This window comes from Microtus ochrogaster, assembly GCF_000317375.1.
Source record: "Microtus ochrogaster isolate Prairie Vole_2 chromosome 6 unlocalized genomic scaffold, MicOch1.0 chr6_random_2, whole genome shotgun sequence".
In the NCBI taxonomy this organism is placed as follows: domain Eukaryota; kingdom Metazoa; phylum Chordata; class Mammalia; order Rodentia; family Cricetidae; genus Microtus; species Microtus ochrogaster.
The window spans coordinates 2,239,420-2,256,469 of record NW_004949095.1 but is presented as its reverse complement, the minus strand read 5'-3'; the positions used below and the strand labels follow the sequence as shown (position 1 = coordinate 2,256,469).

General features: G+C 44.6%; 1 protein-coding gene and 1 pseudogene across 1 annotated transcript in view; both read right to left on the bottom strand.

Annotated features, from left to right (window-relative positions):
* Positions 1–10,382, bottom strand: part of Shcbp1l (SHC binding and spindle associated 1 like) — a 28,898-nt gene extending 18,516 nt beyond the window's left edge. The window contains exons 1-2 of the mRNA XM_026787579.1: positions 10,020–10,382; positions 7,173–7,322 (exon numbers count right to left, since the gene is read on the bottom strand). Coding sequence (XP_026643380.1) covers positions 7,173–7,322; positions 10,020–10,382 — 513 coding nt within the window. The remainder of the gene's footprint in view (positions 1–7,172; positions 7,323–10,019) is intronic.
* On the bottom strand, positions 338–670 carry LOC101987718 (annotated as a pseudogene).
* Positions 10,383–17,050: the final 6,668 nt, after the last annotated feature.

The window sequence follows — 17,050 nt, the reverse complement described above, 5'->3', positions numbered from 1 at the left end:
CATACACACAGACAGAATATTGTATACATAACAAATAAATAAATATTAAAAAAAAAGATCTAAGCAAATCTCAAAGACAGTAGATTAGTAATTAGAACATCATGCAATGTTGATTTTAGCAAGAAACTTAACAGGTAAAAGAAGCATCTTATTACATTATAAATTCGAGTATGCAATTATAATTTACAAATTATAAAAATCCTTCCTTTTTACAGCCAATTGTTTTGAATGGCTACATGAATGTGCAGTCAACAAGTCCAATAAACAAACACATCTACCCAAATTTACATCCCAGAATACCTAAGTAAACTGAAGACATTATTCAGATGAGTAAGTTCTATTCATTTTCGTCATCCGGGTGATCAGGTGGCAAAGGACATGCTTTTCTTTTTGATGCCCCTAAGCCACTGCATCCTGCTTCCTCAGGAACCTGCTTCTCTTTTTCAGGATCTTTAGGAGACAGCCTGAAGAATTCTCCAATGCCTTTTGCCACTTGGGAGTTGGACGCAACAAACTGGATTCCCTCCTGCATACTTATTTTCAGCTTTTCTCGGCGAACGCGATGAGAATTGGTGACAAAGGTGGAGGAGCCAAGCACCTTCCTGGGGGCTCGAGAAGCCACCACTTTTCTGTAGGCTCCCGGGATGTTGTTTGCTTTGGTCCGCACCATGTTTACACAGGAAAAGACAATTCGCACCAACGCCCCAGCTCGGATGTCTTAACTGAACAAGAACCCCACCGGCTTGTTTTATATCAATTTAATACAAGCTAGAGTCATCTGAGGAGGGAGCCTCAATTGAGAAAAAGCGTTCATAATATCGGGCCGCAGGCAAGCCTGTGAAGGCATTTTCTTAATTAGGGATTGTTAGGGAAGGGCCCAGTCCATTGTAGGTGGTGCCACCCTTGGGCTGGTGGTCCAGGATTCTATAATACAGCAGGCTGAATAAGTCATGAGGAGCAAGCCAGTAAGTAGCATCCCTTCATGGCCTCTGCATCAGCTCCTGCCCCTAGTTCCTACCCTGCTTGAGTTCCTGTCCTGACTTCCTTTGGTAATTAACTGTGATATGGAAGTGTGAGCCTGATAAACCCTTTCCTTCCCAAGTTGCTATTGGTCAAGGTGTTTCACCACAGCAAAAGAAACCCTAAGACATGTGTCCTTCTGCATTTTTTGTCTGTTTTTAGTTTTTGAGACAGGGTCTCACTATGTGGCCCTGGCTGGCCTTGAACTCACAGAGATTCCCCTGGATCTTCCTCTTGGGTGCTGGGATTAAAGTTTGCACCACCAGGCCCACTTTCCTCCCACATTATTTATGAGTTTTCTAATTTTGAGTTACTAGGCTTTTGGATTCCATGGAACAATATTAAATTTTTTTCTTGCCGGGCGGTGGTGGAACAAGCCTTTAGAGGCAGGTGGATCTTTGTGAGTTCGAGGCCAGCCTGGTCTACAGAGCTAGTTCCAGGACAGGCTCCAAAGCAACACAGAGAAACCCTGTCTCAAAAACAAACATACAAACAAAAAAACAACAAAAAATTGTTATTTTGCCACAAAGGTATGTTTAAGAAATATTGTTTACATTATATTGTTTGTAAAAGAAAGGCCATTCAAACACCAAAAGGACATTAAGAAGTCCTTGGGCTGAATAAATTTAGCTTCATGACTTTGTGGAGTTGGGTCTCCCCTTCCAGCTTTACTTGGGTTCTCAAGCTTGAACTCAGGCGATGAGGTTTGCACAGCAGCTGCCTTGACCTGTGAGCCATCTTGCCAGCTCCTCAATTTTCAAATTTCCTGAATGTTACAGTGAGCATCTGTATTAGCTCCTGCTTGCTGCTGTGATAAAACACCATGGCCAAGGCAACTTAGAGAAGGGAGAGTTTAGTTGGCTTTCCAGTTTTCGAGGGCGAGTCCATAAAGGTGGGAGAGGTGAGGCAACATGGCACTGGATGAGAAAGCTAAGAAACCACAGTTCCAACCACATGCAGGAAGCTGAGTGAACTGGACCTGGCATGAGGCTCTCAGCCCCCAAAGCACATACAGAGATCTTCCATAACCTCCCCCAAACCGTGCCACCAACTGGGGACCCAAGTGTTCAAACACATGAACCCACAGGGGCATTTATTTCCATTCAAGCCATCACCACCTTGAAAGATAAAGTCTTTTTATGCTTTAAATTATGTGTATGGGGATGTACATGTGAGCACAGGTGCCCATGGGAATGCTGGATTCCTCTAAAGCTGGAGTGAGAAGCAATTATGAGCTGTCTGATGTGGGTCCTCTGGAAGAAACACAAGTACTGTTTTTCCAAGTTCTTTTGTTCAATGTCCAACCTTGGTGGGTAAAACAATGTCCCCTACAGATGCTCAGGCCCTGATTTTGGAACCTGTGAATTTGCCATCATATCAAAACTGGCCTTGCAGACAGATTACACTGGAGGACAGAAAGGAAGGTTATTCTGGATGGCCTAGCTAGGTCATGCCTGTCCCACGAGTCCCTTAAGAGAGGAGCAACCTCTCCAGCCTGAAGAGGTCCATGATGATGCAATGTCAGAAAGATATTTCTTGTTCAACTTGAGGATGAAGGGAAATGCCACAAGCCAGATAATGCGGATGCCATACAATGAAGTCAGAAAAGGCACAGAAGCCGGGCGGTGGTGGCGCACGCCTTTAATCCCAGCACTTGGGAGGCAGAGGCAGGCAGATCTCTGTGAGTTAGAGACCAGCCTGGTCTACAAGAGCTAGTTCCAGGACAGGCTCCAAAACCACATAGAAACCCTGCCTCGAAAAACAAAAAAACAAAAAAACAAAAAAGAAAAAAGAAAAGGCACAGAAACAGATCCCCACCCCCCAACCCTGCTTCCAGAAAAGTCAGCAGTTCAGCCTACGCTTCACTGTCAGCTTTGTTAGGCACGAAGCACACACTTTTGATCTACAGAGCTATGAGATCTGTAATTTAACACACGAGACACACGCTTCTGATCTACTGAGCTACGAGATCTGTAATTTAACACACTTAATATACAACCTTGTGGTCATTTGTTGTGGCAAAAATACAAAAATAAGCCGGGCAGTGGTGGCGCACGCCTTTAATCCCAGCACTCGGGAGGCAGAGGCAGGCGGATCTCTGTGAGTTCGAGACCAGCCTGGTCTACAAGAGCTAGTTCCAGGACAGGCTCCAAAACCACAGAGAAACCCTGTCTCGAAAAACCAAAAAAAAAAAAAAAAAAACAAAAATAAGAGAATTGAGGTGTAACTCAGTAGTACAGTGTTCGCCTAAAACTTGTAACTCTCTGGGGCACAGTCCCTAGTGTGCATGTGCTCCCCTTCACACACACACCCATAACAGGTTTCTAGGAAGAATGACAGTTTGGGGTCCATAGGAATAAATTCTTGTGACTGCAGAACAAAATACACCATGCCGCACTGCTGAGACTTGACTTCAGGAAGACTAAACAGCAGCAGCAGACAACTGTCCAGCCTGAGGTCACAAGGTCCAGGAGTCTCACTTGGTCAACTGCCACGTTCTGAACAACTAGACTCAGTCCATATGTGATTCTACCTTTTCTTTGTTTTCCCATTTCACCCGTCCCTCTGATGTATAGAGGACATTAGCACTTATGGGACATTGGCATGCTAAGCTTGATGGTTCATATCTATAATCCCAGAATTTGAGAGCTGAGGCAGGAGGATTGCTATAAATATGAGACTTGTCTTGCTACATAGTGAGTTCCTAGCCATCCTGGGCTACTGAATGGAAACTTGTCTTTGCTTGTTTATTTGTTTATTTTTGGTTTTTTGAGAGAGGGTTTCTCTGCCTAACTGTCCTACCTGACCTAGAACTTGGTTTGCAGAACAGATTAACCCCAAACTCATTGAGATCTGCTTGCCTCTTCCTCCCAAGTGCTGGCATTAAAGGTGTGTGCCGCCACGACCACCTCACCTTGTCTTTATTTAAAAGGGGGTTAGCAGCTCCTAGAGGTGTCTAAAGTATCTGGGTGTGTTTGTGTGTGCCCTGTGTATCTGGAATTCCATCACTCAGAAACCAGAGGCAGGAGCACCAGTATAATTGATATAATTATATCAATATATATTGAATTTGTATATTGAGTTTAAGACAGGCTAGAGCAATAGGGCAAGACCCTGTCACAAATAAAATATTCTAAAGTAATATTTAGTGGGAATCTAGTAGAGTCATTGTATCTATTGTAAACATTAGAATGTAACAGTCAGAGAAAAATGTAGAGATCAATAAAAATCAATAAAAAAGAAGAAAAAATATAAATATAGAAAATTCAAAAAAAGAATGTAACAGTCATTTCTTACTGTATCTGGGGCAACAGTAGAATGTATTAGTGTTTGATGAAGGTACCTAGACCTTGAAGAAATCATCGTAGAGAACAATGATTGTTTTCTATTTATAGAGCTGTCTTTCTGAGGTTTCCATCTGTTGTGTAGCTTTGGTCACAAGCCTATCCAGGCACACTCAGAGGTCTTGAATTATCGGGTACTGCAGACAGTAGACAATAAGGACTAAAGGTTGTGGGATGTGTTGATTTCCTTCAGGGAACATATAGATCAAAGGGGCTTTGGTATAAGGGACTTGTGTACTCCAAATGCGACCTTTGTGTACAATCAACAAATATGCTTTCTGTTCAGGTCACAGAAGCTGTTCCTCCCTACTGCTAGGGAGCCTAAAATTAGCATTCTGGGGTGACTCTCCTTGAACAGCCCATGCAACACAGAGTGCCTGACAGTAATATAATTTGCAATATTAATATTTTCAGAATAAGAAAGAGACATGGTAGTACACACCTTTAATCCCACACTCAGGAGGCAGGGGTCAGGTGGTCTCTATGAGGTCTCTATGAGTTCAATGGCAGCCTGGGCTATATTTGCAGTTCCAGGTCAGCCAGGACTACACAGTGAGACACTGTCTAAAAAATAAGAGAGAGAGAGAGAGAGAGAGAGAGAGAGAGAGAGAGAGAGAGAGAGAGAGAGAGAGAGAGAGAGAGAGAGAGAGAGAAAGAAAGAAAAGACAGGCCAGGTAGTGGTGGCCCACACCTTTAATCCCAGAGCTTGGCAAGCAGAAGCAGGCAGATCTCTGTGATTTCCAGGCCAGCCTGGTCTACAAAGCAAGTTCCAGGACAGTCAGGGCCATTACACAGAGAAACCCTGCCTCAAAACAAACAAACAAACAAACAAACAAGAAAGAAAAGACTAATTAAATAATGAATATATTGTATTTCATGTAAAACCTTAGACCTCGGGAGGACTTTTGAGAAGCTAATGCAGGGCTGGTGAGATGCTCAGAACGTAAGCACGCTTTCTCCCAAGCCTGAGACCCACACAGAGGAAGAACAAAACCGACTCTCACAAGTTGTTATCTGACTTGTGCATGTATGCAAACACACACACATAAACAAATAGATAAATTAGGAGGGCCCTGTCCATGTAGTGCACATTCCCACAGCACCTCAGCAGTACTGGGAAGTTTGCTGGAGTGTGGGGCTCTCATGAGCTTTGCTGGGAGGGGAACCTACCCCTTCTTTCAGTAGTGTATTGTGTACCAATGTGACATTTCCACATAAGACTTGATTCGAAAAGTCCCAAATTATACTACTAAAAAACATACCCACATTTTACTGTCAATGATGGGGCCCACTTACACTTACTTTATCCAACATTAAAGATTCAGGCAAGAACTGCTCAAAATCTGAAGATAGAAATATCTCCCAAACTAACCAGGCTGTTGTGGTATAAGTCTTTAATCCCAGCATTTTTGGGAGGCAGAGACAGGTGGATCTCTGTGAGTTCAAGGCTAGCCTGGTCCACAGAGCGAGTTCTAGGACAGCCAGGGATACACAGAGAAATTCTTAAAAAACTAAACTATACATATATATCATCTCCAAAACCAGTGAAGTATTTTTGAAAATTTAATTATCCCAAGACTCTAACGTTCCTCCACTCTCTATTACTGGAGACTGGCTGAAAAGCTGTCAGCGACTCACCTCTCCACACTGTACGTATCTTAACTGCTCTCAAGCAGTATCCCATGTGATAAGTCTCAAGGTTTTTCTTGTGACCACAGCAACATATTTGAAATATCTATCTAGGTTGGTAAAATGCCTTAGCGGGTTGAGGGGCTTGCCAATGAGCTTAACTCTCTGGGTTTGAGCCCCAGGACCCACAATGGAAGGAAAGAACCGACTTTTAAAGGTTGCCTTTGGACCTCGATACATGCACGGTGGTATACATGTATTTATGAGTGTGCACACACACACAAAACTTTAAAAACGTAAAAAAAGAAACTGGGTGGTGGTGCACACTTTTAATCCCAGCACTCGGCAGGCAGAGGCAGACATCTCTGTGAGTTTGAGGCCAGCCTGGTCTACAGAGTGAGTTCCAGGACAGCCAGGGCTACACAGAGAAACCCTGTCTTGAAAAACCAAGCAAATAAACAAACAAAACTCTTGGAGCACCAATAATGAGTATAATATTAATTAATATTAATTTCTATTAATATTATAATTAATAGAATAATATTCTATTAACATAATAATAGGATAATTATCTTTAAGGGAGTCAAATGTGCCAGCCTCTGGTCCTAACGAATCTGAAGCTCAGGTGATGGCCTGGAAGTCAGTCTTACTGAAAAGGTCAAGGTTTGACAACAGTTCTCTGATCTAATTTTCTTTCCTCATCTGAACCGAAGCATATAATTCACATAAATAAAAGGACGTAATAGACTATTTGTGAAAGCCAAACACTGATTCTTCAAGAAATACATCTTTGTTGTTGTTTTGTTTGTTTGTTTTGAGATAGTTTCTCTGTGTCACCCTACTGTCCTGGCTCTCTCTGTGTAGACCAAGCTGGCCCCTAACTCCTGCCTCTGCCTCCCTAGTACAGGGATTTCATGCCTGGCAAGAAATACGGTTCTGCTATTTTACTGTATTTGGGGAATTGCAATTGGGTTAATAATTATTGTTCGATGCTACCAGATCCTATTTCACTATTAATTGCCCTAAGCAAATGTTTGCTAGTGTTCATCTTCATCTTCTTCCACATGCTCATCTGCTTAGTATCTGTATGAGTGTTAGAGCTCAAGATTAATAAAGTCACATTTTCATCAGACAATGGGCTGCTAATTTCATTCAAAGAGCAAAGCAAGCAAAATTTACCTCGACTAGTATGCCAACAAAAGGGATGGAGGCCTCTTCATACTTCTCAAAGAATAACTCGGGGTTACTCTTCCAGACTCCAAGCCATTTGTCCTTCAGTCTCAGCTTTTCTGACAGGTACTTACTCATAGCTTCATCTGCATCCTCTGCCTAACAAAAGAGAAGACAAAGCTATATAGAGAAATGCAAGTCTGGAGAGACAGAGCTGAGGGAGAACACTTGCAGAGCAAGCCTGAGATCTAAGTGCAATTCCCAGCACCCACATACAGGTGGAGGGAGAGAAGTGATTTCTACCAGCTGTCCCAACCTCCATATAAGAAATATTTTTATTTGAAAATATAACCAATATAACATTCAACAGTGAAAAAACTAGAAAATTCATAGATTTTTTTAAAAAACTAAAACTATATTTCATAAACTGTCATAAACACAAAAAATCAATTGAAGAGATTTACCCACTCAGCATACACGATGTCTTAGGGAGTTTATTCACTCAATGCGCAGGAGGAGTGTGATCTTTGAGAACACAACAGAGGCCAAAAACTCGTAGGAATGCTTTAACCTTAAAAAACGGCATTGCCTATTCAAAACACACCAGGGAGTCATGCCTGTGATCCCAGCACGTAGGAGGTGGATGCAGAAGGACTGGGGTTCAAGGCCAGCCAAGACTGCATGAGACTGGCTCAAAAAAACCACTGAACAAAAAATTCAGCAATCAAAACTTTAAATCGCACGCTGTTTTATAAAACAAGTGAGTGTGTTGAACACTCAGTAAATATTTGCTCATTTGATTTTTAAATTTAAAGTCAGCTAGTTAAAGGGCAAGTAATCTAAACTATTATGAAATCAGTTAGGCCATAATCAATGACAGAAAAATTTATATAAATATTTTCCACTTATTTTTGGCAGACCTGGCCTCCAATCCTCAATATCTGATAAAAAATAGGTCACTTATGCAGTTTGAGTTTTACAGTAATGATGCTTTTAAAATTAAAATTTTCTTCTGTCTCTAAGATCTGCAAACATTATGAGAAACACAAAAAACCACGTGTGATACGGTAACACATCTGGATTCCCAGCATGCAGGAGACAGAGGCAGGAGGGTAACCACTAGTTGAAAGCTAGACTGTATCACTTAGGAGTTTCAGATAGTCAGGACTACTTTGTGAGACTCTCAAAAATCAAAAGGGGGGAAAATAGGAAATGCAAAGACAGCTATTTAAATTGGCTCTAATCTGACAGAGGCACACTGTTGGCCTCAAGCTATGTCTCCTCTCCTTCATCTGTGTCTGTCCACCCACCCACCCCCACCCACCCGTCATGTCTGCCTCCAGGGCTTGTTTGCTTTTTAACCTAATCAGAGCATAAGCAAGGCTGTGGTTCTTGAAACGTGCTTTTACAACTGCATAATCTTCCACTGCACGACACCATGGACATGCTTTGGGGTTGCTTTTGTTTGTTTGAGATAGCATGTTGCATAGTTCACACTTGGCCTCAAACACCGGGCAATCCTCTTGCTTCAGCTTCTTAAGTGCTGGGTTTACAGGGGTGTGTTATACCTGCCTCACTGTAGTTCTTTACTGCTCCCTCCCTTCCCTCCCCTCCCCTCCCCTCCCTCCCTCTCTCCCTCCCCTCCCCTCCCTCCCCCTCTCCTTCCTGTCTCTTGAGAGTGCAGGACCTGTGTCGATTAAAGCAGGGTGTGTGTATCAGACCAAGACTCACCTTCAGTCCTTCATTCAAGCCCTACCACTGATTCCTGTTACTCTTACCTCACTATGTAACCTAGGCTGCTCTTAAACTCCTGATTCGTAGGCTCCAGTTTCCAGAGTACTGGGATTGCAGATATATGCCTCCATCTGGGAGGCAGGTGATCTTTGTGAGTCCTGGGCCAGCCTGGTCTACTTAACAAATTCTAGGAAACCAGAGCTACAGAGTAAGAGGAACTAAAAATAAATAAATATAAATAAATAAATAAAAGAAACAAAGCCAGGAGTCACTACACTATGTTTACATCTTTATAACCACTGCAACGAGTACACAAATTCTGCTATACCCTTTTAAAAAACATATGCTATTTGTTCTGTTTGGCGTTAACAGGTGTCTTCCATACAAAACACCTGTCTACATCGTGGCTCGTGGACTGGGAGCCATCATTTTCATTACATCGTAGGCTTGATTTTATTTTATAGGTATGTGTGTATGCACACCACCGTGTATGCCTGGTGCCTGAGAAGGTCAGGAGAGGATCTGGGATTCCTTGAAGTGGAGTTAAAGATGGCTGTGAGGTACCGTGTCGGTTCTGGGATCCAAACTCGAGTCCTCTGCAAGACCAGCAACTGTTCTTAACCAATGAGCTCCCATTTTTAGAATTCCAGGGTAATCTCAGCTTTATGTTCGGGCCCAAACTGCTACTGCTACCTAATAGTATAAAATGAGATTAAAAACTCCTGTCAGGTGGTGGTGGTGACACAGGCCTTTAACACCATTTGGGAGGCAGAAGCAGGTGAATTGCAGTTCGAGGCTAGCCTGGTCTACAGAGTGAGTTCTTGGGCAGCCAGGACTGTACACAGAACAACTGTCTCGGAAAACAAACAAACTGGGTGTGAACAGTAAGATGTGTGGGCACTAGGGTGTGTGGACACCGAGGTGTGTGAACAGTAAGATGTAGGCTCAGGCTTAGGAGGTGACATTTTAACCAACAATTTCCTCTGGGGCGGGAGCTGAGGGTCTGGTCTAAGGTGGCCAAGGTGGCCATTCTGTACCCCTTGAATCCGAGAGCCTGTTTTTGTCCCGCTGTGGGAGGGACCCGGCCTCCCCAGAGCTGGCTGTCCCTCTGCGACTTCGCACCTTCGAGCCCTGCAGCACCTGGTCGCAGTACAGAGCCACCTTCTCGCTGCGCCACATGCCCCTCATGGGGGATGCGCAGAGGGGTGGCAGGGGCTGCGCCTCCTCCTGGTCCTCGGCTACCGCGAACACGGGCTCCTCGTCGCCAGCCTCGGCCTGAGAGACCGGTGGGAGCTGGAGCCGCCGCCGCGCCGCCTTGCCCTTCACAGGGCGCGGGGAGGCCACCACGGAGCGCACCGGGGACGCAAGGCCCTTAGCTACCGCGGCCGCCAAGTCCCCCGGGATGGCTGGGTCGGCCTGCTCCGCTGGCGGACTGACGCTCCCGATCGCGGCCTCGGGCTCGGAGGTCGTAGGGTCCGACTCCATGTCCGCGCCGCAGCCGTTAGAAGCCTTACCCGCGCGAGACCGCTCAAGCCGGTGTGCGTGCGGCGCGGGCTCGCGCGCAGGCGGGAGCAGAGGGCAGGCGCAGGGGCGGTGCCCTGGCTCTGACTCCGCCCATTGCTTCTTGGGAACCCCAGAACCCAGGCGGACTGTTTCTTAGGTCCTGAAACGTTTCAAGGCCAGGCTAGCTTCAACTTTCTTTCTTTCTTTTTTTTTTGGATTTTCGAGACAGGTTTTCTCTGTGGCTTTGGAGCCTGTCCTGGAACTAGCACTGTAGACCAGGCTGGTCTCGAACTCACAGAGATCCGCTTGCCTATGCCTCCCAAATGCTGGGATTAAAGGCGTGCGCCACCACCGCCCGGCTAGCTTCAACTTTCTACGAAGCTTAGGGATGATCTTGAACTTCTGATCCTCCTGCCTCTACCTCCCAAGTGCTGGGATCACCGGCTTTCACCACTCCACAGTTCAGTGTATGCAAGGCAAGCACTATACCAAATGAATCATATCCCCAGTCCAAGAACACATATTTTTATGCTGGGAAGCAATTATAACTGGGGCTGCCTGGTTATTACCAGAGAAAACTCTGGGGTCAGATCCCAGTGTAAGTGTTCCTTCATATCGTAAGTCAATTGCTCACGTTTTGTCAAGATGTGGTCACATCAAAAGGACAAATTAGCCGTAGAGCTACTCACAATTCTCCTTGATAGGAGTTTAACAATTCTGTAACCCTTAATGTGAGCATGGATTTCCAGCGACAGCAATGTGAGCAAGCTTGGAGTGTTTTCCTAAAGGCTGCTCAAGGCTTTAGAAAACAACGGAACCCCAGCTCCTGGTGTTTGAGACTGAATGTCCATTGATCCAGTTGGAATATTGTCTGTTTACACTAGCCGTGAACTCTGTGCTGGGGCCCCACAGCTCCTGAGCTGAGCTGCCTTGGGAAAACACCTGCCTTCCTTCTTGCTCATTTGGAAGGACACTGTGTTTTGTTTTGTTTTTTTAATTTTATTTATTTATTAAGGATTTCTTGTAGAGGTCCAGGGTTCAATTCCCGGGACTCACATGGCAGCTCCGGTTCCAGGGGATCGGATGCTGTTCTGACCCCTGTGGGCCCTGAACATACATACTGCATGTACATACACACGTGCAGGCAAAACACTCAAAAGGGGATAATTTGGCCTAGGTGGAGTATGACTAGTGCAGAAAAGACAGATTGGAACAAAGTCAGGTTGTCAAAATGCGCAGTTGTGTTAATGAGTTAAATTCTAGCTGTATTGATATTCTCACTTATCTGACTTTGTGTCCCGTCCCCTGCTCCAGCACTCTCATAACTGTTCCTCAGTTCAAGCCAGTACACACTGGCCAGCTCCTTCAGTGTCTAGACCTTGTCTTAGCCAACTCAGCAATGGCCTGGTTGGATTATGTTGGGTCTTGATCCTCTTTGGCCAGGGAGAAGTTTTCACAAGAGGCGCATGAGGTCACAAGGCAGGTTACAGTATCATCTTCAATCATACAAAGACTAAGGCTTATCATTTGTTTTGTTTTGCTTGGTTTTTGAAGACAGGATTTCTCTGTAGCTTTGGAGCCTGTCCTGGAACTTGCTCTGTAGACCAGACCAGGCTGACCTCGAACTCACAGAGATCCCCCTGTCTCTGCCTGCAAGGGATTAAAGGCATGTGCCACCACTGCTCAGCTAAGACTCAGACTTCTAATGGACAGAAATGAGCTCAGAGGGTTCAGGGGAATATGAAAATTCAAATCTGGAGGTTCAATACTTTTATGTGTATCAACCAAGATGTACCTAATCCATCTCTGAACCCAACCACTGTCTATTAGGACCTGACTTGGTGTAGTAGTCCTGCTTAGCCTAAGGAGTCAGAAGCCTTTTCTGAAACTTGGTAAACTTTGTAAAAGTCACTAGACTCTGCTACTTTTCATAGGGAGTGTGTCTTTTCATGTGTTATCATTGTATTGTGTGACTTTTCCTGAGGAGATAAAAGCAAATGTCTTCTCATCCTAGATGGGACTCCAACAACACACCAAAAAGCTATTTCACAAAAGTCTAGTTTGGTGAACCAATGAGTTTCTTTGGATTACTTCGAGGACTACCGGTGAGGAATTAAAGGAGAAGGGATAACTCCAAAACAACTGCATCACCAAAAAGCCCACCTCGGCTTGAGTAACAACTCAAGGCCACACTGCTAGAGCTCTCTGAAAAACTTGTAGAAAGTTTAATAAAACTCTTCTTTCTGCTAAGTCCTTATGCAAGGACTTAAAACAAGGAGTAGCTTTGGGGAGTGTCCTTGTGAATCTTGTAAGTTTCAGGAACTCCCTGAGACTTGCAAGTTTTTTACTTCCCAATCGTTGCAATTTTTGTTTACTTCTTGAGTCTTTTTGTTGTTGTTATTTTGTTTTTCTGCACTTCTTGAGTCTTAATGAATTTCTCTCCAGGAATTTTTTTTTTTTTTTGGATTTTTCAAGACAGGGTTTCTCTGTAGCTTTTTTTTAAAAATATTTATTTATTTTGTATACAATATTCTGTCTGTGTGTATGCTTGCAGGCCAGAAGAGGGCACCAGACCCCATTACAGATGGTTGTGAGCCACCATGTGGTTGCTGGGAATTGAACTCAGGACCTTTAGAAGAGCAGGCAATGCTCTTAACCTCTGAGCCATCTCTCCAGCCCCTCTCCGTAGCTTTTTTGGTTCCTGTCCTGGAACTAGCTCTTCTAGACCAGGCTGGCTTCGAACTCACAGAGATCCGCCTCCCGAGTGCTGGGATTAAGGGCGTGCGCTACCACCGCCCAGCCTCCAGGAAAGTTTTGATGTAGAGGAAGTTGCTACACTCCACCTCCCCCCACCATTCCCCCAGGTTTCCCATTCCTGGTGTCTCGTCGTCTGCAGTGATCCCTGAGGCCTGAGAGAGGTTATCCAGAGGTCTGATTACTTGTCTTCAACACAGCAACAGCTGTGTCTTCAAAAGTTTGACGAGGCTGGGAGTCAGCAGTGGCCTTCCTATTGGAAACAGTTTCCTCCCAGGACCACTTGAGGCTGACAGGAACCGTGATTCATAGGCGTGAGCACAAATGTTTGAAAGACATTTTAACAGGAACATCACATTTACTTAACAAAGCAAGAGCAGTGGGCTTCCCACTGGGGCTATGCCCTCCCTGGTCCTTGGGTTTTGCTCTGGCTTACAGTACCACCTGTGAGTTCCCTTCTGTGTTGTAGGCAATAAATATATAGGAAAGTAATTGGTTGCATCCAAAATAGTTGTGACACTGTTATACCAGTGAGTACTTCTGGCTTGACATGTTCGTACGGTAGCATACAGGGGCAATAGCCAAGCAGAATTGCTGGTAACAGTTCCTCATCTTCTGGCATTTATGAAAACAAACCATTAGGGAGGAAGATTTGGTTCAGTACAGGCTTGACTTCCTCATGCCATTCAGTCAAACCACCTGGTGTCTTCAGCAATAGGAAGTTATCTAGTTGTGGCAAGCAACCAACGACAATAGCAAGAACGTTTTTGGTTTGCGGTTCTTTCTGGGGCTTCCCTGACTTCCTTAGTTAGGTTTCCTATTTCTGTGATGAAACACCATAACCAAAAGCAGTTTGGGTTTATCCAGTCTACATAGCCTGTATCATAGTCTAGTGAGGGAAGCCAAGGCGGGAACCTAGAGGCAGGAGCTAATGGAGAGGCCATGGAGGGAATGCTGTTTCTAGCTTGCTCCCTATGGCTTGCTCAGCCTGCTTTTATTTTTTAGAACCTGGTGGCCCCATCCAGAATGGACTGAGACCTTTCCCATGCATTACTAATTAAGAAAATGCCCCATTGTCTTGCCTATAGCTGGATCTAATGGAGACATTTTCTTGAGGTTCCCTCCTCTTAGATGACACTAACTTGTGTCAAGTTGACATGAAAACTAGCCAGGATACTGGCCCATAGCTCAAAGGGAGGTAACCTATCCCTGGAACTGAGATTTCCTTTCAACAGCCTTCTAGCCTCTGGGAGTGCTCCTTTCTACCCTGACAGCTCGTTCTGTTAGGCTCAAATCCCAATCCAAGGGCCTTGTTCTAGCCATGCCAGCCCCTATGGCCAGAGCCCCAGCTCTTACAGGCTTCTGGCTAGCACCGTGGTCCTTAACTTTCTATTGGTCACAACCAGCTGAAGGGCTGTGTCAATAGTTTCTACCCATATTATACTTTTTTTTTCAAGGGAGAATTATATACTGGATGTCCTGGGGTGGTACGGGTGGTACTGAGTGCCTCACTACTATGCTGAGCTTGATCCTTTTCTCTGTACTGCATTATCACTTAGGTCTCTTGTGGCTGGTATGAACCAGTCCAGCAAGGACTCGTTCCTCAGTGTCTTTGTCTTTGTCTTAAGGAGGGCTAGGGAGTTATGACTGTTTCTCTGCTTCCCCAGCACTCAGGCGGATCCCATTCCCCCGTCTCACAGCCAGGCTCGTCGTCTGCTTGTTTAAAAGTGGATTCAAGAGTTAGGTCCTAACGATTTCCTGACTATTCCAGTTTCCTCTACTAAGTCATTGTTAAACCCCAATCTGTAGGCTTCATCATGGATTTTTCTTTCTACTGAAGGTCGGGCTTCAGGGCGATAGCCTATCTCTTCTACCTGGCATCCTTCCTCCTCACTACCCAAGTGCTTTTTATGTCCTACTTAGCATCCTATATGGTAAAGATTTTTATTTTTGAAAAGGCTAATCTCAACTTACTATGTAGCTGGGACTGGCTTTGCCCTTCTGCTCCTCCATCTCTAGAATGCTGACATTATAGGCATGTGACCCCCAAACCGGGTGTATTTGGTGGGAGGGAGGGTTGGTACCCAGTGCTGACCTCCACCAACTGAGCTACACCCCCAAGGCCACGATAAAGCTGCATAAGGCTTACATTGTCCAGAGAAGACACAAGTAGTGCATTTACAGATTTAGGAGTTTTGGAGTTTTGAATGGTAAAAACTTTGGTTTTTATTGTTTTGGAGATGTACACAAGAGGATGATGGGAAATGTGACTAGACTTATGTCTTGGTTTTCCCAATCGAACAGCTAAGTAATTGTTTTTAAAAGCGCTCCAATTAGCAACGGATTCCTAAATAGTCTGGTTTTCTTTTTTCTGTCTAGGTACATCAGTTTTTTCCTCGCCCTTCACTCTGCCCAAACTCTATAATCAAATATCCGTGGAAGGTGGACGGGCTCCGAGCAGGTCTCTAGAACGCGCATCTCCTTCCTCTGACCACAGGGGGGCACTAGAGAGCTTTGGGGGCGGCTGAAGGCCCCAATCCCAAAGGGCTGGGCGCTGCCTTCTGCGTTCCCGCCGCCGGGGCCAGCTCCAGCTCTGACTCAAAAGTTGGCTGTGCAAGCTGAGACTTCTCACCGCCAGCACTTTAGCCTCCAGCGCGCTGTTCTGCTGAGGCTTCAGCCTTTGACGAATGTGCTGACCTCTCTCCATGCTTGTTTTAGCGTCTGCTTTCAGCTCTTTCCGAAACAAATGCAGGCTTTAAATTGCATTCTATATAAACCACACAAGGACTCACCGTACTGGTCAAGGACACGTATGCCACTAGAGACAAGAAAGGACACAATCTAAATCTCTTTCTAAAGATAACCCTGAGAAAAGCTCGTGGCCCACGAAGGTCTTCATAGCTGCTGGCAGGAAGCTTGCATTTCGGTCTTGACGGAAAAGGTCTCTTAACGATGCCAGGTAATAGTATCACATTGAAAAGAGAAGAAATTCCTAATAACAGGACAGGACACTCAGCATTTACAGCAGTCGACAGATGAGATAGCACAGAAGCTATCGAGGAAGCACTTCACACACACACACACATACACACACAGTGTGTTTTGGACACATAGGCAAGCATAAGAAAAGGATAGGAAAACGTGTACCTTTGCAGAGGAGAGGTGGTGTTATAAGAACTTGATTGTGAAAAGGAATTTCATATTTCCTTTTCATATATAATTCTATATTGCTGAAGTGATCTAGGGCAAACATATCTTCTGCTTGTTTTTTTTTTTCAATATATAGCAAGGTCTTGATATGTTATTCAGGTTGGCCTCAAATCCAAAATCTTAACTGCGTCATCCCCTGAGTGCAGGATTAGAGGTGTGTGTTGCCATGCCTGGCTCTCTAGAATCTTTCTCTTGTTTCATTTTCTTCCTAACCTGGTAAAATTGTCAGAAAATGAGTATTCATTTTTCTATGATTTCACATTTACGTCTTAATTCATCTGTATTTATGGCATTTAAAGAGGTTTAGACCAGCTGGAGACAGCCTTATCAGCTAAGAGTGTTTTCTGATCTTAGACGATCCCAGTTCAATGTCCATGGCCATATGGAGCAGCTAGCTCACAACTGTCTGTAACTTCACAACCAGGGGCTCTGATGCCCTCTTCTGGCCTGAGTGAGCCTGCATTAACTTGGACATACCTACACACAGATAAACACAATTATATCAATTTTTTTTAATCTTAAAAAAAAAAAACCTTTGGAAGGCTGGGTGCACTGGCATTCACTTTTTTAAAATGATACAAATTATTATTATTTTTTTTTTTTGGTTTTTCGAGACAGGGTTTCTCTGTGGCTTTGGAGCCTGTCCTGGAACTCCCTTTGTAGACCAGGCTGGCCTCGAACTCACA